The sequence below is a fragment of the Pogoniulus pusillus genome, chromosome 41 (genome assembly GCF_015220805.1).
Source record: "Pogoniulus pusillus isolate bPogPus1 chromosome 41, bPogPus1.pri, whole genome shotgun sequence".
NCBI lineage: Eukaryota > Metazoa > Chordata > Aves > Piciformes > Lybiidae > Pogoniulus > Pogoniulus pusillus.
In genome coordinates, this window is record NC_087304.1 from 5,807,600 (window position 1) to 5,833,065 (window position 25,466).

General features: G+C 57.9%; 2 protein-coding genes across 4 annotated transcripts; both read left to right on the plus strand.

Annotated features, from left to right (window-relative positions):
* Positions 1-1,673: 1,673 nt before the first annotated feature.
* LOC135192007 (hippocampus abundant transcript 1 protein-like) lies at positions 1,674-19,170 on the plus strand. Of its 3 annotated transcripts, none has more exons than XM_064174786.1 (12): positions 1,674-1,848; positions 6,748-6,843; positions 7,463-7,525; positions 8,974-9,101; positions 9,497-9,611; positions 10,151-10,369; positions 11,526-11,639; positions 12,655-12,726; positions 13,756-13,868; positions 13,966-14,063; positions 14,700-14,866; positions 14,951-19,170. In XM_064174786.1, exons 1-12 carry the CDS (start codon positions 1,765-1,767, stop codon positions 15,158-15,160), a joined length of 1,479 nt encoding a protein of 492 aa, XP_064030856.1. In that variant the 5' UTR covers positions 1,674-1,764; the 3' UTR covers positions 15,161-19,170. The 3 variants fall into 3 exon arrangements, with proteins under 3 accessions (XP_064030856.1, XP_064030855.1, XP_064030857.1); XM_064174785.1 differs by lacking the exon at positions 1,674-1,848 and adding an exon at positions 2,782-3,169; XM_064174787.1 differs by lacking the exons at positions 1,674-1,848; positions 8,974-9,101; positions 9,497-9,611 and adding an exon at positions 2,785-3,169.
* Positions 19,171-21,870: 2,700 nt separating this feature from the next.
* Positions 21,871-25,368, plus strand: MADCAM1 (mucosal vascular addressin cell adhesion molecule 1). Its single transcript, XM_064175040.1, has 5 exons — positions 21,871-22,020; positions 22,394-22,660; positions 22,771-23,085; positions 23,427-24,086; positions 24,237-25,368. The coding sequence occupies exons 1-5, from the start codon at positions 21,963-21,965 to the stop codon at positions 24,353-24,355; spliced, it is 1,419 nt and encodes a 472-aa protein (XP_064031110.1). The 5' UTR covers positions 21,871-21,962; the 3' UTR covers positions 24,356-25,368.
* Positions 25,369-25,466: the final 98 nt, after the last annotated feature.

Below are 25,466 nucleotides of genomic sequence, written 5' to 3' on the forward strand. Positions count from 1 at the left end.
GCCCCTACTGGCTCCAAGCCCACGGCAGCAGCATGTTTTGCTGAAGCCCTGGGGAGGTGGAACTGATCTCCTCTCCTTTCCCAGTCCCCAGTGGCCAGGGGATTGTTTTCATCTCGTTTGCAGCTGGTCTCAGGCTCTGGGGAGAAACTTCAGGAGGGCTTTCCCCTGGCTGCTTTCCATCCTTGCTTAAAGGAAAGCCTCCCTGAATCACAGCCTTGGGTGCTCTGTGGGCAAGGGTAGCCCTGCAGCACCTGATCACCCCACTGCCCTGCAGGACAGCATCCTGGGCCACTGCGAGATCCCTCCAGGTCCTCCTCTTGGTCACCACCGCATGTGCTCGGTGGTCACCGACACACAGATGAGGCAACGCTGCTGCGGGGGAGGAACGCAACTGGAGAGAGGGAGGGTGAGCAGGGCTGGCCCCAACCCTGCCACTTCCCGGCGGCACCCAATTTGCATCGCTGCCCTGAACTGTGCCTAATTAATCTCGTTACACCTCTGGCACAGCATTAGGGGGATTGGCATCAAGTGCTCGCCAATCCGTGAAGGATTAATTAGGGGAACAAGCGCGCAGGCAGCCGAGCACCGAGCTGCTCGCCCGCGGTGCCGGGGGGAATGCTGCTCCCCCGCCCCGACGGCAGCAGCTCCACCGGAGGCTGGGCACACTGCTGCCTCCTCTGCAGCTCCTCTCTGCCAGCACCCCCAGGGCCCTCTCTGCCTGGCTGCTCTCAGCCACTCTGGCCCCAGCCTGGAGCTGCTTGGGGTTGTTGTGGTCAAAGTGCAGAACCCTGCCCTTGGCCTTGTTCAGTCTCATCCCCTTGGCCTCTGCCCACCCATCCAGCCTGGCCAGGTCCCTCTGCAGGGCTCTGCTCCCCTCCAGCAGCTCCACACCCAGCGAGTAGAGCCCAACCCCCACCTCACTGCAGCCTCCTCTCGGGGAGCTGTAGAGAGCAATGAGCTCTCCCCGCAGCCTCCTTTCCTCCAGGCTGACCAAGCCCAGGCGCGTTCCCGGGGCAGGGAAATGCTGTTGCCGACTGACGCACCACAGGAGGCGGAGGAGGAGCAGGACTCCGACGCGGTGAAGCCCACAGGGCAGCGCCGCACTCCGCAGCCTCCCTCCCGGACCCACTCCGCAGCCTCCCTCCCGGACCCACTCCGCAGCCTCCCTCCCGGACCCACTCCGCAGCCTCCCTCCCGGACCCACTCCGCAGCCTCCCTCCCGGACCCACTCCGCAGCCTCCCTCCCGGAGCGCACTCCGCAGCCTCCCCCCCGGAGCGCACTCCGCGGCCGGGCGCAGCCCACCACCACCTCCCATGGTGCCTTGCGCCGCCCCCGGCAGCTGTCGTGACGCCACGGCGCCAGCCTTCAGCCCGGCTCGGTACCGCCCACTCCTTCCCCTACCAGCCAATCAGCCACCGCATTGGCAAAGGCGGAAGAAGCAGAGCAGCCAATGGGATGCGACAAAGCGGCATTGGCCGGCGAGGAGTGGGCGCTGGACGTGTCCGTCAGCGCCGTCGTCGGAGTGACGGAGGCGGGCCAGGGGGTGGGCCCTGCGGGCGGCCCGCCCTCTGCTGCCGCCGCCGCCGCCGCCGCTACCGGGCCGCCGCCCTCGCCCCGCGGCGCCGCCTCCGCGCCCGGCAGCCCCGGGCCCGGCGCTCTCCCGCCCGGTGCGGGTCCGGGCCCGGGCTCGGCGCGGCGCGGCCCGCCGCAGGGAGGATGGGGCAGCCGCGGAGTCCGGCGAGCGGCAGCGGCCCGGCGGCGCAATGACCGGCGAGAAGAAGAAGAAGAAGCGGCTCAACCGCAGCGTCCTGCTGGCCAAGAAGATCGTCATCCGGGACGGGGCCGGCGTGAGCGCGGGGCCGGGGGCTAGCGGGAAGCGGGCGGGAGCGTGGGGCCCGGGGAGCCTGCAGGCTGCCGGGCTGAGGCCCTCCGGACGGGTAGGAGCCCCGGGCTGGGTCTCGGGAGCAGCGCAGGGACCTTGGATTGGAGCCTCCGAGGCTGGGACCCGGGGCCGGCGGGGCCGTGACGAGTGCGGGGCGCGGGGCGTGCGCTGGCGGCGGGACGGGCACGGGTGTCCGGTGGGAGCTCGGCCGCACCCCGCTGCCCAGCGCAGCACGGCGGGGGAGAGCCCCGGTTGGACGGGAGGTGGAGCAGCCTGGTCCCTGCCCGCGGAGAGGGGTGGGACTGGGTGAGCTTTGAGGTCCATCCAGCCCAAACCAGTCTGCACATGAGCAGCATGGCCCTGCTGTTGTTTGGGGGTGTCAGGCCAACTCAGCATGGCCCTGCTGTTGTTTGGGGGTGTCAGACCAGTTCAGCATGGCCCTGCTGTTGTTTGGGGGTGTCAGACCAACTCAGCATGGCCCTGCTGTTGTTTGGGGGTGTCAGAGCAGTTCAGCATGGCCCTGCTGTTGTTTGGGGGTGTCAGACCAGTCCAGCATGGCCCTGCTGTTGTTTGGGGGTGTCAGACCAGTCCAGCATGGCCCTGCTGTTGTTTGGGGGTGTCAGACCAGTCCAGCATGGCCCTGCTGTTGTTTGGGGGTGTCAGACCAGTTCAGCATGGCCCTGCTGTTGTTTGGGGGTGTCAGACCAGTTCAGCGTGGCCCTGCTGCTGTTTGGGGGTGTCAGACCAACTCAGCATGGCCCTGCTGTTGTTTGGGGGTGTCAGACCAGTTCAGCATGGCCCTGCTGTTGTTTGGGGCCCCTTGTCCTCCAGCCAGGCTGCTCCACCTGCTCCCTTCTTCCACTGGTGCCAGTATCACTGCTCAGGAGACCCCAGCACTGATACTTGGTTTGAGGAAGATCTTCACATCTGTGTCAGATGTTGACCTCTGGGTGTGGGGGAAGGATGGGGCTGTGGAGCTGACAGCCTCATTCCTCTGTGGCAGCTCTGAGTGGGCTTTGAGATGGTTGCAGGCTCTTCTGCCCTGGGTGTACTCTTAAGAGTTGATAGCTGTGGTCATGAGCCTGTCCTGTGAGCTCCTCAGAGCTTGTTGTAACCACAGAGTCTTTTTGGTCAGCAGCTACATTGAAGGTCCTCAGGACATTTTTGCATGCCTTCACTTGTTTCCTGTAGCATCTCTGCCAGAGGAGGGGTGGGTGAGGTGCCCAGGCTTGCCAGAGGACATCAGCTCTCCTGGATTGCTTGAGGGCTCCAAGACAATGAAATGGGTGAGGTGGAAGAAGCATGAAGCAGAGCATGGCCAGCAGGTCAAGGGAGGGTCACCTCACTCTCTGCTCTGCCCTGGTCAGACCACACCAGGAGCACTGTGGCCAGTTCTGGGCTCTCCAGTTCAAGAGGGACAAGAATCTACTGGACAGTGTCCAATGGAGGCTGGGAAGGTGCTGAGGGGACTGGAAGATCTTGTGTGATGAGGAAAGACTGAGACCTGGGGCTGGTTAGTCTGGAGAAGAATCAGAGAATCAAACAGGTTGGAAGAGAGCTCCAAGCTCATGCAGCCCAACCTAGCACCCAGCCCTGGCCAACCAACCAGACCATGGCACTAAGTGCCCCACTCAGGCTTGGCTTCAACACCTCCAGGGATGGCAGCTCCACCACCTCCCTGGGCAGCCCATTCCAATCACTCTGATCTTTGCCAAGCACATCCTTGGGAAATCTCTTGCATTTGAGAAGGCAGAGAGGAGATCTTCCTTCATGTTAACAAATGCCTGCAGGGTGTCAGGAAGCAGGGGCCAGGCTCCTTTCAGTGGTGCTCTGTCATAGGATGAGGGGCAGTGGATACCAACTAAACCCAGGAAGTTATACCTGAACACCAGGAGAAAACTGGGGCAGTGAGTGGCTGGAGAGCAGCCCTGGGGAGAGGGACTTGGGGGTACTGGGGGAGGAGAAGCTCAGCAGGAGCCAGCAGTGTGCACTTGCAGCCCAGAGAGCCAAGCAGAGCCTGGGCTGCAGCAGCAGCAGTGTGGCCAGCAGGGCCAGGGAGGGGATTCTGCCCCTCTGCTCTGCTCTGCTCTGCTCTGCTCTGCTCTGCTCTGCTGTGCTCTGCTCTGCTCTGCTGTGCTGTGCTCTGCTGAGACCCCACCTGGAGTCCTGCATCCAGCTCTGGAGCCCCTGGGACAAGAGGGCTGTGGAGATGCTGGGGAGTGTCCAGAGCAGGGCCAGGAGGATACTCAGAGGCTGCAGCAGCTCTGCTGTGAGCACAGACTGAAAGAGTTGGGGCTGTGCAGGCTGGAGCAGAGGAGGCTCCCAGGGGACCTTCTTGTGGCCTGCCAGGATCTGAAAAGGGCTCCAAAAAAGCTGGGGAGGGACTTTTGAGGCTGTGAGGGAGTGGCAGGAGTGGGGGGAATGGAGCAAAGCTGGAGGTGGAGAGAGTGAGGCTGGAGGTGAGGAGGAAGTTGTTGAGCAGGAGAGTGGTGAGAGCCTGGCAGGGGTTGCCCAGGGAGGGGGTTGAGGCCCCATGGCTGGAGGTGTTTGAGGCCAGGCTGGCTGAGGCTGTGTGCAGCCTGCTCTAGGGTAGGGTGTCCCTGGGCATGGCAGGGGTTGGCACTGCCTGCTCCTTGTGCTCCCTTCCAACCCTGCCTGATTCCATGACTGTGATTAATGGTCCAAAGTGCTGTCAGAAGCTGGGAGGCTGTGGCTGGTCACACTTCCTGTCCTCAATTTCTTGAGTTCCTGCCTCTGAGAATCTCCCAGCAGCAAAGCTGGAGGTAGGGACCAGACACATCCTTGGTCTGCTCCATGAAATGGTTTGGAGCTCAGGAGCTGAGTGTAGAAATGTGAGTCAGCTGTGAGGAAATGAATCCCCAAGTCCCTTCCCTCAGCTTAGAAGAAATGCCTGTGGATCTAAAGCTTCCCATAGCAAATCCAGCAACCTTTTTGGATCTGAGATCTCTGCAGCCTATGGAAGCTTTTTGAACTTGTAGCTGTTGGGAGTTGCTGAGACTGCTTGGGGGTTCAGGTGGTTTTGTTAATAATGCATCAGGGCTCAGCTGCACTTCTTGGGGAGTTCAGAGCCTGTGGTTTGCTGAGATAAGAGCCAGGTTCCCATGGAGCAGCACAGTGCAGTGGCTGTGCAGTTCCCTGCAGCTGGAATGTGTGTGGTTCCCTCCCCTTCTCTCTGGTTTAGTTTCCTGGTGGGCTCCTGGCTGTGCAGGTGTGTCCTGCGTGGCAGGAGAGGACCTGAGCAGCTGAGGTTTGGCACTTGGAGAAGGGACAGAGCAAACACAGTCCTGAAAGCACCCTGAGAGAGCTGTGTGGCAGGAAAGAGAAGTGAGGTCTGGTGGATTGGGTAGGGCTGGATGAGCTTGGAGGTCTCTTCCAACCTGGTTGATTCTATGATTCTAAAGGCTTGAGGAGTGGGGGGGTTGGCAGCTGACCCAAGGGTTGTGCTTCTCCCACTCTGCTGGGGAGATGGAGCTGATCATGGAATTGTTCCACTGTCTGGTTTGGAAAGATCATCAAGCCCAGATCATCAAGTCCAACCATTAACCTAGGACCACTATGGCCACTAAACCATGTCCATACATTTCTTGAACACCTCCACTCCACCACTCCCCTGGGCAGCCTGTGCCAATCCCTGACCACTCTTGCAGGAAAGAAACTGTTCCTAATCTCCATCCTAACCCTGCCCTGGCACAATTTCAGGCTGTCTCTCATTCTATCACCTGATATTAGGGAGTAGAATCATAGATTCAAGCAGGTTGGAAGAGAGCTCCAAGGTCATCCAGTCCAACCTAGCACCCAGCCCTGGCCAATCACCAGACCATGGCACTAAGTGCCCCAGGCAGGCTTGGCTTTGACTGCGACTCCACCACCTCCCTGGGCAGCCCATTCCAATGCCAATCACTCTCTCTGCCAACAACTTCCTCCTCACATCCAGCCTCAACCTGCCCTGGCACAGCTTGAGGCTGTGTCCCCTTCTTCTGTCCCTGGCTGCCTGGCAGCAGAGCCGAACCCTACCTGGCTACAGCCTCCCTGCAGGCAGCTGCAGGCAGCAATGAGCTCTGCCCTGAGCCTCCTCTGCTGCAGGCTGCACCCCCCCAGCTCCCTCAGCCTCTCCTCACAGGGCTGTGCCATTTCCTCTCTTTCTGTCACATCATCCTGGGGAGCAGAGGCTGACTCCTGCCTGTCTCCAGCCTCCCTCCCAGACTCCCAGAGTCTACTGGTGTTAAAATACCCAGAGGCTGGAGGCTTTCAGCTCAGTGTATTTGAGGATTGAAAGGATGATGAAATTGCTCATGCTTGGAGAAAGCAGGGTGGGCACCGGAGGTGGCAGAGCAGGGTGGTAAAGCAGGGTGGGCACCAGAGGTGGTAAAGCAGGGTGGGCACCGGAGGTGGCAGAGCAGGGTGGTAAAGCAGGGTGGGCACCAGAGGTGGTAAAGCAGGGTAGACACCAAAGATAGCAAAGCAGGGTGGGCACCAAAGCTGGCAAAGCAGGGTGGGCACCAGAGGTGGCAGAGCAGGGTGGGCACCGGAGGTGGCAGAGCAGGGTAGACACCAAAGATAGCAAAGCAGGGTGAGCACCAGAGCTGCTAAGCAGCAGGAGGGCACCAGAGCTGTTAGTCCCTGGGCAGAAGCTGGAGAGCAGTCAGTGCTGTAGGAGAGGCAGAGGCTGGCACAGCCTGGCCGGAGGTCTGCTGCAGCCTGAGCTGCCCAGCACCAGCCAGCCCCACGCCTCCTGGGGGGCACGGCAGAGGCCGGGGCTGGTGTGGCAGCATCCAGCCGCATGCCTCCCAGCTTGGCAGGGCAGGAGAGGTGTGGCTGGCACTCACGGAGCTCTGCTTTGCAGCGCCAGGGGATCGGAGAGCCCAGCGTGTACCACGCCGTGGTGGTGATCTTCCTGGAGTTCTTCGCCTGGGGGCTGCTGACGACGCCGATGCTGACGGTGAGTGAACCTCCCCCGGGGCTGAAATTGACTCCTGGAGTAAAACTTCTCCTTGGGCTGGCAAAATCTTAACCTGGGCCTGTGGAGTGTGGGAAACAGAAGCAAAGATGTAGCAGTTCCTAGCTGGAAAAAGCTGGGGGCTGGAGTAGTGTTGGGTCGAGTTGGGCAATCGTTGTGGTGATTGTTGTGGCTTGAGCTGGAACAAAGCAGGAGGTAGATAGTGGAAGGCTTTTGGAGAGGGTTAAGAAAGCAGCAGTGGAAAGTTTGACCTGAAATTGCTACATTTTGCTGCTTGTCTGCTGTCATTTATTGCATTTTTGTTCTCCTAGGTGGTAAAAACTGAATGCTTTGGGGAGCTTGGTGAAAGAAAGTTGAGCAAAGCTTTGAGTCTTCAGCCAAACACTGAACCTTTCACCCTCCACTGACTTCCTTAGGCATAAAAGAGGGTTTTGTTGACCTACCACTGTGGGTGTCAAAGCACAGAGACAATCACTCACTACATCAAGTCACAGTTGTGTTAGGAGGGTCCCCAGTAACCTGTTTGGGGTTCCCACAGACAGCAAATGGGAACCCTGCAGAGCTTTCTAGCCCTGGGTTTGGTTTTGTTTCTGTTCCTCAGGTGTTGCACCAGACTTTCCCTCAGCACACTTTCTTGATGAATGGCCTGATTCATGGAGTCAAGGTAAGGAATCTTCCCTCCAACCATCAGCTGTCGAGGTTGGAAGAGACCTTTGAGCTCATCCAATCCAACCTCTCACCCAGAGCTCAACATCTCACAGCTGCTGCTAAGTCACTGCCACTAAACCACTTCCCTCAGCACCACATCCTTACATCTTTAAACTGGCAGAGGAAGATCTTTACAGTGAGGGTGGTGAAACACTGGCAGAGGTTGCCCAGGGAGGCTGTGGGGCACAGAAGCACAAGATGTGATCACAGAGGGTGGTGAGAGACTGGCAGAGGTTGCCCAGGGAGGCTGTGGGGCACAGAAGCACAAGATGTGATCATAGAGGGTGGTGAAACACTGGCAGAGGTTGCCCAGGGAGGCTATGGGGCACAGAAGCACAAGATGTGATCATAGAGGGTGGTGAAACACTGGCAGAGGTTGCCCAGGGAGGTTGTGGGGCACAAGATGTGATCACAGAGGGTGGTGAGAGACTGGCAGAGCTTGCCCAGGGAGGTTGTGGGGCACAGGATGTGATCACAGAGGGTGGTGAGAGACTGGCAGAGCTTGCCCAGGGAGGTTGTGGGGCACAGAAGCACCCAATGTGATCTGTAGCACAGATCTGTAGCCGATGTTACTGAGCAGTGCTGACAACGAGCAGCTCGGGGCTATGACAGCTGTGGTTTGCAGCTGCAAATACTCTTAATGGGCATGAGCTCAGCTCTCTGGCTGCAAAATGAAGGTCAATGGCATCTGAACTTGTCATAGAAGGGCAGAAAGGGAGCTGGTGTCAGTGGGCTGTGGCCAGACAGAGGTGGGAGTGTGCTGTGGGCAGCGAGTTGGGACCAGAGCAGTGTTTTCAGAGCAGAACTGGATGCAGCTGCAGTGTACAAGCAGCAGCCTTGTGTTCTGTCTTGGGAATGTGGCAAAACAAATCCTTCATTCCCTGGGAAGTGGCCCTTGGAGGTGTTTGCCCTGTGTGAGTGGGGCTGTGCTGTGTATGCTGCAGGGCTTCCTCCCCTCCAGGCTGGGGGCTGAAGGAAAGGCTTGGAACGGTTTTGTCTGTGCCTTGGCATCTCCTCAGGGCTGCCTTGTTTCCACCCCAAAGAGAATGCTTCCCTTCAAACTGCAGCAGATGTTGGTGTGATGGAGCCCTGCCAGCCTCAGCTGAGGTCCTGGCAGGGCAGCTTTGGCTGCATGGGGAGGACCCAGGGCTGCAGGCTGAGCAGTTGAGGGAGTGGGAGGTAACTGGAGGGCTCAGCAGTCCCCCCAAGCCCAGGGGGTTGGGTTTTTTTCCTCTCTCTAAAAGGCTGTTTAACAAACTGCTCTGTTTTGGCAACGTTGCCTGTTTGTAGACAGGAGGAAGGGATTGTGTCCTGCTTTTGTCTGTGGATGATGTTGTCAAGAGCCCTTGCTGGGAACAAGCAGAATCTAACTCGGGGATTTCTCTCTGCCGCCTTCTTTCCTAGGGTCTGCTTTCTTTTCTAAGTGCCCCTCTGATTGGTGCTCTCTCTGATGTCTGGGGCAGGAAATCCTTCCTCCTCCTCACTGTCTTCTTCACCTGTGCACCAATTCCCCTTATGAAGATCAGTCCTTGGTGAGTTTACACTTCTTGTAGCCAAGGGGCTCATGAGGAGAGGAAGGAGTGGGAGGGTGAACAGTGTGGGTGTGGAGTTCGAGGAGGGAAGGATGCTCAGTCCAGAGACAGATTGACTTGCCTGGTTGTTCTGGAGGCTTCAGTGTTGGGAAGAGTCTCTTTCCTCTCCTGGTAGGAGTGTTAGCCCTCTCAGGCCATGTTGGTGTTTTCCTTCCTGGGTGGGGAAGATGAAGGATACAATTCCATGTGCCGCAGGACTGCAGCTCGGTGTTCCCAAGCACTCTGCTGCACTGAACTTGGATGAACTGAAGGAAGGATAAGGGAGAGAGGTTCCAGCTCAGCAGCTGTGAGCTGCCATTTGGATGCTTCCTAACCCTTCTGCATTGCTCTCTCAGGTGGTACTTTGCTGTCATTTCCATGTCTGGAGTCTTTGCTGTCACCTTTTCTGTCATCTTTGCTTACGTTGCTGATATCACCCAGGAGCATGAACGCAGCACAGCCTATGGCTTGGTAAGGAGCTGAGGAGCTGCCTTGTCTCTTGCAAGGCCCTTTGCAGGTGGGAGAGGAATGAAATTGGGGTGGGAGATGCATTGCCAAGCCTGAGGGGATGGCATCAGTGAAGAGGTGATGTGTGCTTCGCTGCTGGTGTAGCCTCCCTGTCCTGCCTGGCGTTTAGCACCGACGGAGAGGGCTGATTTCTCTGCCACCTCAGTACCAGCTGTGATGCTCCACAGTCCCTGAAGCAACCTTTGAAGCAACCTGGTCTATGAGCCTCTGTGCACCAGGAAAGGGGCAGGTGAAAGATGCTGCTGTGCTGTCAGCAGGCGCTTTCTGGGGGGTTACTGAAACCATTGTATGAGAAGCTTTAACTGCCTTTGGCTAGACCTTGGCCTAGAGCCTACCAGAAGAACACATTAACCTTTCTGTCCACAGGAGTCCCTGCTCACCTGGGTTATCTCCATCAGAGGTGACAAAAGAAGAGCACTTGGGTTGCTCTTGAGGAGCAAACAGGCTCTAGCAGGGGCTGTGTTGATGTTTTGTGCTTCCAGGTCTCAGCCACGTTCGCTGCGAGCCTGGTCACCAGCCCAGCCATTGGGGCCTACCTTTCTGAGGCCTATGGTGACACCTTGGTGGTTGTGCTGGCTTCAGGAGTGGCTTTGCTGGACATTGGCTTCATCCTGCTGGCTGTGCCTGAGTCTCTGCCAGAGGAGATGCGCCCAGTCTCTTGGGGAGCCCCAATCTCCTGGGAGCAAGCAGACCCCTTCGCTGTAAGTCCTCTTGCTGCTGCTTTGCCACCCCCTGCCAAATGTTTCTGTTTGCTTTAGTTCTTCTGACTTCACAAAGTGTTAGGGCTTAGAAGGGACCTTGAAAGATCAGAGAATCAACCAGGTTGGAGGAGACCTCCAAGATCATCCAGCCCAACTCTCCCCTGCCAGGGCAGGGCACACATGAATACATCCAACTGAGTTTTGAATGTCTTCAGGGCAGGAGACTCCACAACCCCTCTGGGCTCTCCTCTCAAAAGGGAAGATCATTCCCCAAGGGGTGAAGAATGTGAGGCTTGGACTAACCCCACTGAACCTGCACTGTCTGTGGGTCCCCTTCAGATACTGAAATGCAGCTCCAAAGTCTCTCTGCAGCCTTCTCTTCTCCAGTGCTCACAGCAGAGGTGCTTCAGCCTTCTGATCCTCATTGTGACCTTCTGGGGACCTTCTCCAACTGATCCACCTATCTAGAGCTGTCCAACACCTTCTGACTGTTTTCATACAGCCCCAAACCAGCTCAAAGCATCTCCAGATGTCCTGAATCAGAGGATCTCGTGGTGGAAATGGTCCAGTTGTTTGCATTTGAATTCCATGGCTTAGCAGGAGCATTGTGTCAGAAGCCTCTTTGTGTTTCTGGCTTTGTTGGAACCTTTGCTAAGGATTTTGCACAGCTTCATCTCACCTTTGAGTCTTAGGGAGATTATTTTGTCTGTCTGAGGTGGGGGAAAAAAGCATTTCTGAGCAAGCTGCCCAGAGAGGTGATGGAGTCCTCCTGCCTGGCAAGAACTATGTGGCCATGGCATTTGGGGACATGGCTTAGTGGCCATGGTGGGGTTGGGTTGCTGCTTGGGCTGGATAATCTTAGAGATCTTTTTCAACCCAAACAATTTGATGATTCTGTGAAATCTGAGGAACTGAGAGGTAAAGATTGCTCCCCCTGGGGTGTAAGTCATGCACGGGGTCTGGGTTGTTGCAGCAGCATTTGCACCTTCCTTTGAAATGCTGCTTTGGGTTGCTGGAAGCATTTTGACTCCTTACACAGGAGATGGTGACCTGAGCACTTGGATTTGCTGTCTCTGTACCTGGAGAATATTTAATGGTACTAACTCCTTTTATTTCCTCTTCTCATTTTTGTCATTCCTCACCTTTATCCCTGCAGTCCTTGAGGAAAGTGGGTCAGGACTCCACAGTGCTGCTCATCTGCATCACAGTCTTTCTCTCCTACCTTCCTGAAGCTGGCCAGTACTCCAGTTTTTTCCTCTACCTGAGACAGGTCAGTCTCAGGAGCCTCCTGATCCTTCCTGCTCTGAAGACAGGAAGGCTCAGCCTACAAAGATTCTCTTAGTTGTATGTCCTGAGGAGGCAAATTTTGGCTGACAGCTTAGTAAATTACAAATGGTAGGGGTTGGAGGTAACCTCTGGAGCTAGAGCCCAACCCACCTGCCAAGGCAGGGTCACCTAGAGAAGGGCACAGAGGAGCACATCCAGGTGGGGTTTGAATGTCTCCAGAGATCACACAGGATCAGAGTGTGCCAGGGGTTGGAAGGGACCCAAAGAGCTCATCCAGTCCAACCCTCCTGCCAGAGCAGGACCACACCATCTAGCTCAGGTCACACAGGAACACATCCAGACAGGCCTTGAAAGACTCCAGAGAAGGAGACTCCACAACCTCTCTGGAGCCTGTTCCAGGACTCCCTCACCCTTAGACTAAAGAAGTTCCTCCTCACATTCAGATGGAATTTATGGTCAGGTTTGTGCCCATTGCCCCTTGCCCTGCCCCTGGGCACCACTGAGCAAAGCCAGGAGCCATCCACCTTTGAACTATTGATCAGCATTGATGAGATCCTCCCTCAGCCTTCTTTTTCCCAGACTCAGAGTCCCAATTCCCTCAGGCTTTTCCCATCAGAGATATTCCAGACCCCTAATGGGATGTTCTAATGCCCTGCAGCAGAAGCTGGAAGAAGCAGGATCTTGTTCCAGCTTTCCTAAAAGCCCTGGGGGCCTGACTGCTGCTCTCTCAGCACTGCCAGGACCCTTGCTTGGCCTTTTGCTGCTGGGCTGCTTGCCCACCCCAGCCAGGGGTTTTGGGTCAGTGATTTAAAGTCTGTTCTTCAGCCAGAGGAAGGTTCCAGTTTCTTTCTGTGGCAGCAGGGAAGTGGTGGAAAGATGATGAACGTTTAGGTATCTGAGAAGTGATGTCAGTAACCATGGGTGGCACTGCTGGGGTGGCTCTGGAGGCAGGGGACAAATCTTTTGCCTGAGAAGTCTCTCTTTTGGTCTTTCCCCAGGTCATTGGTTTTTCCTCAGAGACTGTGGCAGCCTTTATTGGTGTGGTTGGAATCCTCTCTATCCTGGCACAGGTGAGGAGCAATTTCTGCCTTGTTTTTAGAGATCTGGGTCTAAGGACATCCAAAATCTCATTCTGGAGAGGAAAAAGCTCCCAGGTGACCTTCTTGTGGCTTTGCAGTATCTTAAGGGGGCCTACAAGAAAGCTGGGGAGGGACTTTTTAGGCTGTCAGGTAGTGATAGGACTTGGGGGGAATGGAACAAAGATGGAGATGGGGAGAGTCAGACTGGAGCTTAGGAAGAAGTTGTTCAGCATGAGGGTGGGGAGAGGCAGGAAAGAGTTGCCCAAGGAGGTGGTGGAAGCCTCATCCCTGGAGGTGTTTAAGGCCAGGCTGGCTGAGGCTGTGGGCAGCCTGCTCTAGTGTGAGGTGTCCCTGGGCATGGCAGGGGTTGGAACTGGCTGCTCCTTGTGGTCCTTTCCAACCCTGCCTGATTCTGTGATTCCATGGAAATGTCTGTTTGTAATTGTCAGGATCCCTCTGGCCACACACAGATACCTTTGGGGTTCAGGGCAGCTACCTGCAGTCCCAGTTCCTTACCTTCAGAGCACAGCTGTGGTGAGCTGTGGAGTGGCCTTGTGCTGCTCTGTGCACCTCCACAGGCTGCTCTGCTTGCTGTTGGTGTGGATCTGCTGCTTTCCAGCTGAGCTCTGCTGTGGCCAGTTCAGGAGCAGCACAAGGTCCTTTGAGTTCAGATCCTCACCTTCCAGTGCTGTCCTCTTTCATACAATCAGAGAATCAGCCAGGCTGGAAGAGAGCTCCAAGCTCATCCAGCCCAGCCTAGCACCCAGCCCTGGCCAATCCCCAAACCATGGCACTAAGTGCCCCAGCCAGGCTTGGCTTCAACACCTCCAGCCACAGCCACTCCACCACCTCCCTGGGCAGCCCATTCCAATGCCAATCACTCTCTCTGCCAACAACTTCCTCCTCACATCCAGCCTGAACCAGCCCTGGCACAACTTGAGGCTGTGTCCCCTTGTTTTGCTGCGGCTGCCTGGCAGAAGAGACCAACCCCCTCTGAAAGCTTCTCTTTTGCTCTTCCAGACAGTAGTGCTGGGAATTCTCATGCGTTCCATAGGGAATAAGAACACCATCCTGCTGGGCTTGGGCTTCCAGATCCTGCAGCTTGCCTGGTACGGCTTCGGATCGCAGCCTTGGTAAGGCTTGGCCCACGTTTGTCTGCTGACATCCTCAGGTTTCTCCTGTGCCCCAGTGCTGCTCTGCCTCCAAACTGCTGCCTTCTTTCTCCTCCAGGATGATGTGGGCAGCAGGAGCTGTGGCTGCCATGTCCAGCATTACCTTCCCAGCCATCAGTGCCATGGTGTCCAGGAATGCAGATCCTGACCAACAGGGTGAGTCCTCAGGGATTTGTCCAGCAGGTGCTGGAGCTGCTGCAGGTTCAGGTCCTTGGTGTTGGTGATGAAAGGGCAGGCAGGAACTTCAGTTCCAGCTCTGGAGGGTTGCTTTATTCCCAGTGGTGTTGGCACTCTCTTGCCTCTCACCACAGCTGATGATTTGGGAGAGAATTCCTAAATTCTGAACCTAGGTGCTGGGTGTCTCCTGTCTGAGGTAGAGGGAAGTCATAGAATCAGTCAGGGTTGGAAGGGACCACAAGGAGCAGCCAGTGCCAACCCCCCCTGCCATGCCCAGGGACACCTCACCCTAGAGCAGGCTGCACACAGCCTCGTTCTTGAGCACCTCCAGGCATGAGGCTTCCACCACCTCCCTGAGCAACCTGTTCCAAAGTCTCACCACCCTGCTTCATTCTTTACCTGCTTCATAGTTTCACCCCCAAGTCCTCAGGCTTGGCTACATCAAATTCCAGTCCAGTTGGACTCTGCTGCTCGATGTGTCCAGAGCAGCAGGCTCAGTGCTTCAGTGCAGCTCTGAGTGCCTGAGCCTCTCTTTCAAACCCTTTGAGCATCCTGGAATGAAACCAAGCTCTGCAGGAAGCTGAGGCCATTCTTCCTCCCTGCCTCTGTCCCCAGGTGTGGTGCAGGGGATGATCACTGGAATTCGAGGTCTGTGCAATGGCCTGGGGCCAGCACTCTATGGCTTTGTCTTTTATCTCTTCCACGTGGAGCTGAACGAGATGGCTGAGGTGGAAACTTTGGGGAAGGCCTCCAAACCCAACATGGCCAACCCCACAGACGAGGTAAGAGTTCAGCTCTGTCATCCTGTGCTGGGCTGCTTCTGGCCTGCACTTGAGTCTTAACTGTTCCTCTCTTTCACCCTACAGAGCAGCATTATCCCAGGGCCTCCCTTCCTCTTTGGGGCCTGCTCTGTCCTGCTGTCCCTGCTGGTGGCCTTGTTCATTCCCGAGCACAACCTGACGCTGAGGGCAGGAGGCCACAAGAAGCACAGCAACGGAGCCCAGACCCACACCCACGGCCCCCAGGCTGCAGGCTCAGAGGGCAAGGAGCCCCTGCTGGAGGACAGCAGTGTGTGAGGCTGGCAGAGAAAGCCTGGCTCGTGTCTCAGCTCCAGAGCAAGGATGGACTCAGCAAGTGGGAGTTTGGGATGAGAGGGTGAGGGGAGAGACCCGAGGTGACAAACTGTGCCACCAGCAGCCAGTGAGGAGGGACAGGGCTTCCCTCCAGCCAAACACACCCAGCTGGTGCAGAAAGGGGCCTGTGTTGCCTGCTGCTGGTGGGAGGGGGAGATGCTGGGCTGCTGCTTGGGAAGTGATGGCGTTGGTTGAGGCTTGTTGGTGAGAGCAAACCTGCCCTGGTCCATGATAGTGAACTTCCTGGTGTGACCTGCCAAACGTTTGACCCACCAGGGAGACCTGAGGGGCTGGCACTGTCTGTGCTCTGCTGTGACCTGCCCGAGCTGGCAGCAGAAGAAACCAAGGCTGCTGTGTGCCCAACCCCTTCTGTAACTGGGGCTTGCTGCTGACCCCAGCACAGCTCAGTGGGCTTGGCCTGGGCAGAGGCTCAGCAGCATCCTGAGCTGTGAGGACACACCAAGGAACAAACTGTGTGGAGGAGCAGATGGTGTGGCCAGCTGTGAGCAGATCCTCACTGCCTGAAGGGCTGAGGGTTTGGCTCATGCTGGCCCAAGTAAACTTAGACCAAAAAATACCCCCAAAATCTCACTTAATGTTCTGGTGAAGTGAAGTTGCAGCTGAGCCAAGGCAGAAGGGACAGATGAAAGGAGGGAAACTGCAACTTAAGAGTCCTGAGATGGTCACCACCACCTGCAGTCCTGTTTGGGTTTGCTTTTTCAGTTGGTGCACTGAACTAATGTTTCTCTGTTGCTGCCTCCAGAGGTGTGGTAGGTAGAAAGATGGTTTTATTCAGGAGTCTTTGGAGGTTTTATTTCTGGATCCACAAAGGTTGTTGAGGAACAACTAAACTCTGCTTGGAGTGTGGCTTTCTGAGAGAGAGGCCAAAGAAGCAGCTGTTTATCTTCAGCCCTTCCAAAAGGCATTTCCTTTCCCCCCCCTAGGCTCTTGCCATCTGATATTAAAACCAGATAATGACTGTTTTTTCTCAGTCCAAGAGTTCCTGATGTTGATGATTGCAATCAATTTGGGATTTGGATTCCATCTGGTGGCACAGAGCCTGCTGTGAAGGCTTTCATTTGGTTAAAAAACAGAATTGCAACCTCTGCTGCAAGGGTTCAGCTCTGTTTAGGGAGAGCAGCAGGTACCTGGACCTGAGAGATGTGAAAGAAGCCAAGACAAACACAGAGGGAATGCTTTGGCTGTTTATAGATCTGGTGGAGGGCAGGAAGCTGTTGTTGCCATTTGGGTCAGATCAGGAATCGTGGCCTTGAGCAGTCACTGGGGGAGTAAGGACCAAAATGGGGAATGCTGAAGGAAGGAATTAAAGGACTTGAGGATGCTGAAGAAAGGAGTGAAAAGGAATTGAGGATGCAATGGCCAAAAAGAGTCATCCATCACAGAATGCTTTGGTTGAAAGGGACCTTAAAGGATATTTAGCTCCAGGCCCCTGCCATGGGCAGGGGCATCTCCTAATCCTGTGTGGGAGTGGGGTGAATGCAGCAGCTGGGATCCCTTCTCTGTGGGTGTGGGGTAGGGGAGCAGGGCTGGGAGGGAGGGGGCACTGCCCCTCAGCACCCTGGGGCAGCAGGGCTGGTGTGGTGCCTGTGCAGCACTGACTGCTGAGTTTAGTGGGAAACACCAACCTGGGGAGCTCAGTCCCTGCCCCACAGCTGGCATGGGCAGGGCAGAGCATTGCCCACCCTGCCCAGCTCTGGCACTGCAGCTGCTCAGCAGAGAGGGACCTGAGCTCCCAGTGTACCCAGGGCCTGGTGCTGTCTGTGCTTGGTAGTGGCAGGGCTGGTGGATGTTGGCTTTAGACAGGTTCAGAGCTGCAGTTCCCTGGAGGTGTTTTAGCCACCTGTCGGATGTTGGCAGCTGGAACTGCTGCCTGGCAGGGCTGGGCTGATCAGCTCACAGCTGTGGCAGTTTTCCTGAACCAGTTTGTTGCTGGAGGTAGACACTGAAGTGAAAAACTTCCCAGTTTGGTTTGCATTCATCCTGTGAGGAGCTGGTTGTTGAGAGCAGCTTTCTTGGACACCGAGGGCTTGCTGCAGTCCCTCAGTGTCCTGCCACATCTCCTCTCTCCCAGGCTCACCAAGGTGATGCTCCACATTCCCAAACTGGGCTGGTCTGTCCTGCTTGCCTGCACAGCCAGCTCCTTTCCTACAGGAAATCCAATCACTTCAACTTGCAGGCAGCAATCCCAGCTCTCTACTGCTCACAAAATGCCTTTTTTTCCCCCTTTCCTCCTCTGTCTTCAGACCAGAGCTTCCCCAGGTCCATCTGTGATGCAGTCACTGATACGATTCACCCGAATAGGTTTGTCCCTCACCCGTTAATGAAGCGAGAGGAAGCGCAGAGTCGTTCCCTCGTTGGCACTGAGGCACTTGGAGCTGCACGGGTAGAGTTGAGTGGCAGGTCAGAAGAGGTGAGCAGAGTTTCTATGGTATAAAAGTATAGAGAGATATATTTTTAAAAGCCCTTTCCTTTACTGAATAGTTTCTTGAGTCCATTTCTAATCCTGATCCCTTCTCGCTCTCTCCTGCTGCTGCCTCAGCTTCTCCCAGCCCTTCAGACAGCAGCACCCTCGGGTGAGCTTCCCTCTCCCTGGGAGCTGTCACAGCACCACGTCCGCATTACCCCCCCAGTGGTGCCAACATCCCTAACTTGAGAGTGGTGCACCAGGAGTGTTTGGTGGCTTTGGGGCTGGGTGATGCCATGGGGCAGGGGCCGAGGGCTGCGCTGCGGAGCGGCTGCTGGCGCTGACAGCATAAAGGTGGTGGGGTCAGGGTGGGGTCAGGGTCTCCTCACACTGCTGCCCCTTTGTCCTGACGCTGGTGGGGGGACAGGCAGGGATCTCCTACCACCGCCCCGGAGTCCCTCTCCTTTGATCCAGCCCCAGGTTAAAGCCCTCCCCATCGACGCAGGGATGTGACCTACCAACCCTTCTGCCTCGTAAGGGACCGGGGGGGGACATGGCAAAGCCAAGCGGTGGAATCGCCAAGACCCGAATGAAGAATGTCTCATTCTGAAGGGCTTGGGAGTTCTGCGGCGTCCCAGGTGGAGCTCGGGAGGGGCAGAGGCAGCACTCAGCCAGTTGTTGTTTAGGGTTTTGGGGTTGGGTTTTTTTTTTGCCAACTTTTGTTACTTCTCTCTGGAATCGTTTTTTTAACGGAGCCTTTTCTTAAACCACTTCTTCAGCTGCGCCTCGGAGCCGCTGGGCAGTGCCTGAGCCCTGCCTGCTGCCACCTTCTTCCCAGCGCTTCTCCCCAGACCCTCCTCTTCTTCCTCCCTCCCTCCCTCCACCACCCCGAATCGTTCAGCTTGGTAACAGCAGTGCCTGGAACACAGGAGGCAAAGCAAAAGTTGGCTGAATTGCCTCTTTTGGTGGCAGTTTAAGCTGAAATCGTTGCTTTCACTTCTGCCAAACCATTCACTTTTTGCTTCACTTCTTTTTCTCCTCCCTCTGCACTCGGATCACAGGATCAGAGGATGTTAGGGGCTGGAAGGGGACCCAAAGAGATCATCGAATCCAACCCCCCCCCCCTCCTCCCCTGCCAGAGCAGCACCACACAGTCTAGCACAGATCACACAGGAACACATCCAGGCAGGCCTTGAAAGGCTTCCAGAGAAGGAGACTCCACAACCTCTCTGGGCAGCCTGTGCCAGGGCTCTGGGACCCTTCCAGGCAAGAGGTTCCCCCTTGTGTTGAGCTGGAACCTCCTGTGGCTGGCTGCTGCCACCTTGGATTCTCACTGCAGAGCAGCCAAAGCTCCAAGCTCTCTGTTTTACTGTCGCCTGCATTTCTCTCTCTCTCTCTCTTTGTATCTTTTGGGTTTTGAAGCTGCTGCTGAAATGTGTTTCTTTCAGTTCAGGTTGTGTTCAGAACTGGCAAATCTCTGCCCTCCGATGGATTATTTATTAAACTGCTGCTTTCCTGTTGTGTTGAAGTTCTCTGTCCTTGTCCTTCTCCCCTCCTTTCCTCCCACACCTAACCCCCAGCTTCTGCCCAGCACAGGTTTGACCCCTGTGGGTTGTCAGAAGAGGCCACACGTCAGACGTGGGAGATTCCCACGTGTGGAACTGTCCAGGAAACTCCAATCGTGTTCCAGTTGTCCTCAGCAGTGCCTCCAGCCCTGTCATTGCTGGGACTGGGCATGAGCCACTGTGGGTGATGACAGCCCAGGGGCTGCACCCCAAGCCCAGAGCCTCTCGCACTGCCAGTGGGGTGGAGGTGTCCTGTGCCCAGTGGTGTCCTGTGCTGAATGTGTCCTGTGCCCAGGGGTGTCCTCTGCTGAGGGTGTCCTGTGCTGGGGGTACCCTGTCTCTGGGGGTGTCCTGTGCCCAGTGGTGTCCTGTGCTGAATGTGTCATGTGCCCAGGGGTGTCCTCTGCTGAGAGTGTCCTATGCTGGGGGTACCATGTCTCTGGGGGTGTCCTGTGCCCGGGGGTGTCCTGTGCCTTGTGCTGAGGGTGTCCTGTGCTGGGGGTACCCTGTCTCTGGGGGTGTCCTGTGCCCAGTGGTGTCCTGTGCCCGGGGGTGTCCTGTGCCTTGTGCTGAGGGTGTCCTGTGCCTAGGGGTACCGTGTCTCTGGGGGTGTCCTGTGCCCAGTGGTGTTCTGTGCTGGGGGTACCGTGTGATGAGTGTGTCCTGTGCCCAGGGGTGTCCTCTGCTGAGGGTGTCCTATGCTGGGGGTACCATGTCTCTGAGGGTGTCCTGTGCCTGGGGGTTTCGTGTGCCCGGGGGTGTCCTGTGCTGAGGGTCAGTGCTTGTCCCTCTGCAGTTTGTTTCTCTCTTCTGAGCTGTTTGGTTTCCTGAGCAACCTCTCTGGCCCCAGGGTTGCTCAGCAGAGTGCCCTGCTCCTGCCCCCCAGGAGGAAGTGCTGTCAGCTTCCAGGCAGACTGTTGGGGATTCTGGTTCTTGACACCCTCCTTCCCTTCCCTCTGCTCTGAAAGGTTTCCTGGCAGGTGGAAAAGTTGCTCCTCCTGCCCTGTGTCTGCAGCCTCCTGAGCTGTCTCTGCTCTGTTCTTCTGCCCTGTGTTTTGCCCCCTCCTGCCCTGCATCCTGAGGATGCTATTTCCCTTCTTTAACCCCTGGTGACATTAGGAAGCAAAATCCTTCCCTTGATGACGTCTCTCAGCACTGCTGTGGGTGCTCAGCTGAGGCAAGGATTCTGACCCATCCTGGCAAAGCCTTACCCACTGCTCCAGCACCATGGAGCTGGATGGGGAGGCCAAACCCTGGCACTGTGTGTCCATCCTCTGGCATCCTGGGGCCACTGCTGGGAAGAGCCTGGCCAGTGCTGGGAGCTTGTCCCACACCGAGGCTGGACCAGGGGCTCCAGCAGCCACTGGAAACTGCAGGAAGCAGCTCTGTTAACACAGGATGGAAGGAACAAAAAGCCCAAAGCCATTAATCACTCAGCTTTGGCTGAATGTGCATATTTGATGGCAGCTGTTTACAGAGCACTTCCCCAGCTCAGAGGTCTCCTGGACCATCTGAGGATTAATTACCCGAAAGTTAATTAGCTCCTTGAAAGGATGCACCACACACACGCCCAGTGCCCGGAGCTGCCTCTCTGGAGGGTTCTGGGATGGGAAATGATCAGGTCCTGCGACGACTTTTCCACCTTCTGTGACAAGAGGTGCCCCTTCATCAGCCCTTCCACACCTCCCCTGGCCTCAGGCACAGCCTGGTGGGGTGCAGTGGGATGGGATGGGATGGGATGGGGGAGAATTGGACCCAGGGAGCTGGATAGGAGCAGGGAAGCAATGTCAGAAATGCCATGAGGCAGGATGGGTGCTGAGCCTGTGCCATGGGCTTGGGGCTAGGTAATGGGAGGTAATCAACATCTTCCAGAGGTGAGACCTTCCCCATCTGTGCCATAAACTCTCCCTCCCCAGGGGCACTGACCTGCACCCTCCAGCACACCCTGCTCTGGTCATCGATGCTGAGCCTGCTGAGCAGCACCCTGGGGCTGGACACCTCCTCCTCTGCCCCAGACCCCACATTTCAGGGCTAGATTCGTTCTGGGTGCCCTTGTGCTGCTGCCAGGCCTGTGATGGGGGCTGCCTGCTCCTAAGGCCACGTTCCACAGGGGTCCTGGTGGGATGTGCTCCAGGCAGAGCCTGCAGCTTTGTCTTCCTCGCCTTCATCCCATGTGCCAGCCACACTCTCCAGCGATGCTGAACAGGAGCCCAGGCCTTGATTTTGGGGCAGGGGACTGGGATGACCCTTCCCATAGACAGGAATCCCCAGCCAGCCCCCCCAGCCCGCCCTGTGAAGGCTCATTTCAGCTGTTGGTGTCGGTTTGCCAGAGGCTCTGTCTGGGAATGGTGGGACCCAGGGAAGGGACAGGATCCTGCCTGCATCATGGGGTGTGGGGTGGCTGTGCTGGGCTGCCCGGTGGGGGCAGTGGGAGCCCCTGCAGCGTGCCAAAGGCTCTCCTGGGTTGGGGGCTGCCAGCACAGCCCTTGGCTGCAGGGGTGGTGTTGTGCAAGAGGTGACCTTGGAGGAAAACCAGAAACCTCCCTCTGGAAATACCCCTCGGGCTGGAAGCGTGGAGGGCCTGGGGCTGGCGCGGGGGGGTGGGGGCGGTTCCTGTGGCGCTTAAGAAGGGCTGAGGACAGGGCAGAGGACAGGCAGAGACAACCCCAGCCGGCAGCATTGGCTCCCTGGAAGGAGGGAAGGAAGGAAAAGCAGCCCTTACTGCTGCCCTACTCTGCTGCTGGTTCTGCTGGTGATGAAGTCGACTCCTCTCCTCCTCCTCCTCCTCCTCAGCTCGCTGTGGGGCTGCAGCGGTGAGTGCCAAGGGGACCAGGAGCTGTCCCCATCCCTTTGCTCGCTGAGCTGCTGGCCCTGCCTGGCTGCTCTCTCTGCTTTGCCGCATGGGGCTCCAGGGTCTCCTCAGCCCTGAGCCACTGCATGCCAGGAGCGAGGCTCCTTGTCCCGCTGCTTGGAGCTGCAAGGGGTGGCACTGTGCAAGTGGCATCATGCACCCGGCCTGGGGCTGCTGTCCCGCTGCCGGAGCAGCAGTGACGATGGGGAAGGAGGAGAAGTGGGAGGAAGGGGTCTCAGCAAACAGCGGGGGGCAGCATCCCAACTCCCTTGGGAACGGCTGGGTTCTGGTGGCTCCTTCCCTGAGCCCTGCGGTTTCCTCCTTCCTCTGCCCAGGGCGACCCAGCGAGAGGCTGGCAGTGCTGCCGCAGGAGCCGGTGGTGCAGTACGGGGGCTCGGTGCAGCTGAACTGCTCTCTGGCCTGCTCCGGGGGCACGGTGCAGTGGAGGGGGCTGGACGCCAACCTGGGCAGCATCACCTCCTTCCCCACTCACAGCATCCTGCACATCAGCAGTGCCGGGGTAGCCACAGAGGGCACCAAGACCTGCCAGGGGACCTGCCAGGGGCAGCTATACCAGCGCACCGTCAAGCTGAGGGTCTATGGTAAGCTTCCCCTAGCCTGCCCCTTGCTGAGCACCCAGCTGAGTCCTGCAGTCCCCTCCCTCCCTCCCGGGGACAAAGCTCCCTGTTTGATGCTGCGATTCCTCTCTCAGCGTTCCCGGACACGCTGCAGCTGGTGACAGAGCCCCGTGCCCTGGAGCCAGGGCAGCCTGGCAGCCTGCACTGCTTGGCCCAGGGGGTCTACCCACCAAGGGAGCTGGAGCTCACCTGGTACCTGGGGGAGCAGGTGCTGAAGGAAGACGATTTCGATATCATGGAGGCTGATGAGATGCTGTTCAACGTCGTGTCCACACTGTCGGTGGAGGGGGAGGAGGTGGAAGAAGGGGCAGAGTTCAGGTGTGAGGTGAAGCTGAGCATTGGGCAGGAGATCTTCACCCGGGTGGCATCTGTGACTGTGAGCACTGGAGGTGAGTGCTGGTGTGGGAGCTGGGGGGGGGGTCATGCACTGCCCTGTCCAGTGGTGCCAAGCCCCATTGCCCTGTGCTGCTCAGAATAGCTTTGCTGGGGTGGGAGCAGCTCCCATTTCTGTGCCACTCTGCAAACCTCCTGTCCCCATCCTCACTGCCACGCTGAGGGTGTTGGTTTGCTCCTGCTTGCTGCTTTGCCCTGCCCAGGGCAGCAGGTTCTTGGGGTGGAGGGGATGGGGCCGTTGGGAGGTGTGGGTGGAGGAAGCTGTCACCTCCTGGGGGTGATGTGAGAGGCCCCATCCCAGCTAGGGTGAGGCTGGCATGACCCACTGTGTTCACAGATGTGGTGGAGCAGCCAGGGGCCATGGCCAGCTCCCCTGACACCCTCTGGACAGTGGCAGCTGCGACAGACAGCCCCAGCACAGCACAGCCTGCAACCACCACAGAGCTGCCCTCTGAGCCAACCATCTCCACACATGATGCCACCACGCAGGGCCCCCTCACTGAGACCATCCTGGAGCCGGCAGCTGCCACCAAACCCCACTCCACAGAGCATCCTGCTCCCCAAGACCTCATCACTGGCACCTCCATGGCACATTCGGCCACCAGCACAAGCCCTGGCTCCAGCACGGCACCTGGCCCAGCTGAGGCACCGGGGACAGCTGCGGGGAGCACCGGCCGGGGCACTGCGCCCGCGGAGGAGGCGGCAGGGACAGCCGAGGGGACGGTGCCTGCTTGCAGCCTGCAGATCTGGTCGCTGCCTCCCAACGGAACGCGGGGCAGGGCCCTACGCATCGAGTGCCAGGCTCGCTGTGCCAGGAACGTCACCATCCGCTGGCTGCAGACCCCCGTGGCCCTCTCGCAGTACCGGCAGGAGGTGGCGGGCGGCAGCTCCGCGCTGCGGCTGGACCACGCCGAGCCCCAGCACCAAGGCTACTACCGGTGCGTCCTGCTCGGCCACCGCTCCCCGGCGGTCAGCCTGCGGCTGATGGTCTTGGACGGTGAGTGGTGGTCTGCAGCCTTCTACCCCCATCGCTTAGGCTTGGGTTGCAGCAAGCTGTTGGCGGTGCCACCTTCGATGCCCTGCTGCCCCCTCGGGTGCCGGCTGGCGTGGGCAGGCTGCGGGTAGAGCTCCTCTGGTGTCTTCGCAGATTCGCCCAGCACAGTCCCTGCCGCTGCCACGGGCACAGCGCTCTCGCTGCTGGGACTGATCGTGACCGGTGTCGTGTCCCACCGCCTGCGCAAACGATCTCGGTACGAGCTGCGCTAGGAGCAGGAGCCGCCTGCGGCTGCCCCCAGCCCTGTCCCCGCTGCCACCCTTCCTGCTGCTGGCCTCGCCCGGGCGATGGAGCTGGGACTGGTGGCGCCGGTGGGGTGCGGGATGCTGCTGTGAGCCCCGAGAGAAGAGCACCCCCAGGACACAAGAGGGGACCTGGAGACCTCGGAGCTGCTCTGGAAATCCTCACCCACGTCTGAGGCTCTGCTGCCCGAGACGCTGAGGAGCCTGTGAGGGGCTCGGCCGCCGGGTGCAAGGCTTGCTGCTCAGAGGGGCTGGTGGGGGTCCTGCCGGAGCAGAGCCGGGGGGCGAGGAGGGCTGCTGCGGGACCCCGCAGGAGGGGTAGGCTGCAAGGGGGACGAGCAGAGACATCCAAAGGGACAGCGCTGGAATATGCTGAGCCCAACGCTGAGCGCTGGTGTGGGATCCGACCCTCGGGGCTCCTGACACCCACGCGGGTGGAGCGGAGAGTGGGTCCAGGGGAGGGCAACAAAGGTGGGGAAGGCTCTGGAGAATAAATCTGATGAGGAGCGACTGAGGGAGCTGGGGATGGGTAGTGTGAGGAAGAGGAGGCTGAGGGCAGACTTCACTGCTGTCTACAGCTACCTGAAGGGACCTTGTGGAAAGGCTGCTGCTGGGCTCTGCTGCCGGGTAATTGGAGGCAGAAGAAGGGGGAATGGCCTCAAGCTGAGGCTGGGGAGGTTTAGGTTGGATATCAGGAAAAAGGTTTTTCACGGAGAGAGTGGTCAGGGAGTGGAATGAGCTGCCCAGGGAGGTGCTGGAGTCACCCAGCCTGGAGGGGTGCAAGGGATGCTTCCTGGGCTGCACTCACACTGCAGGCTCCTGTTGAGCTTTGCCTCGCCCCAGACCCGGCTGGTTGAGGCTGTTTCATTCCCCGTTCATAAGCCCCTGTCAGTCACTGCTTCCTGCCGACCCAAATCCCACAGGATCGCAGGGTATTTTCCCCATCTCTTGAACATTGATTAAAAATAATATTCCCATAGGCATTAACGCTGCCGGTTCGTGCCCGCGTACCCATTCCTACCGCGAAGGGCAGCGTCCGCAGCGACCACCCTGCGGCCCCTTGCTAAGGGCTGGGCACCTG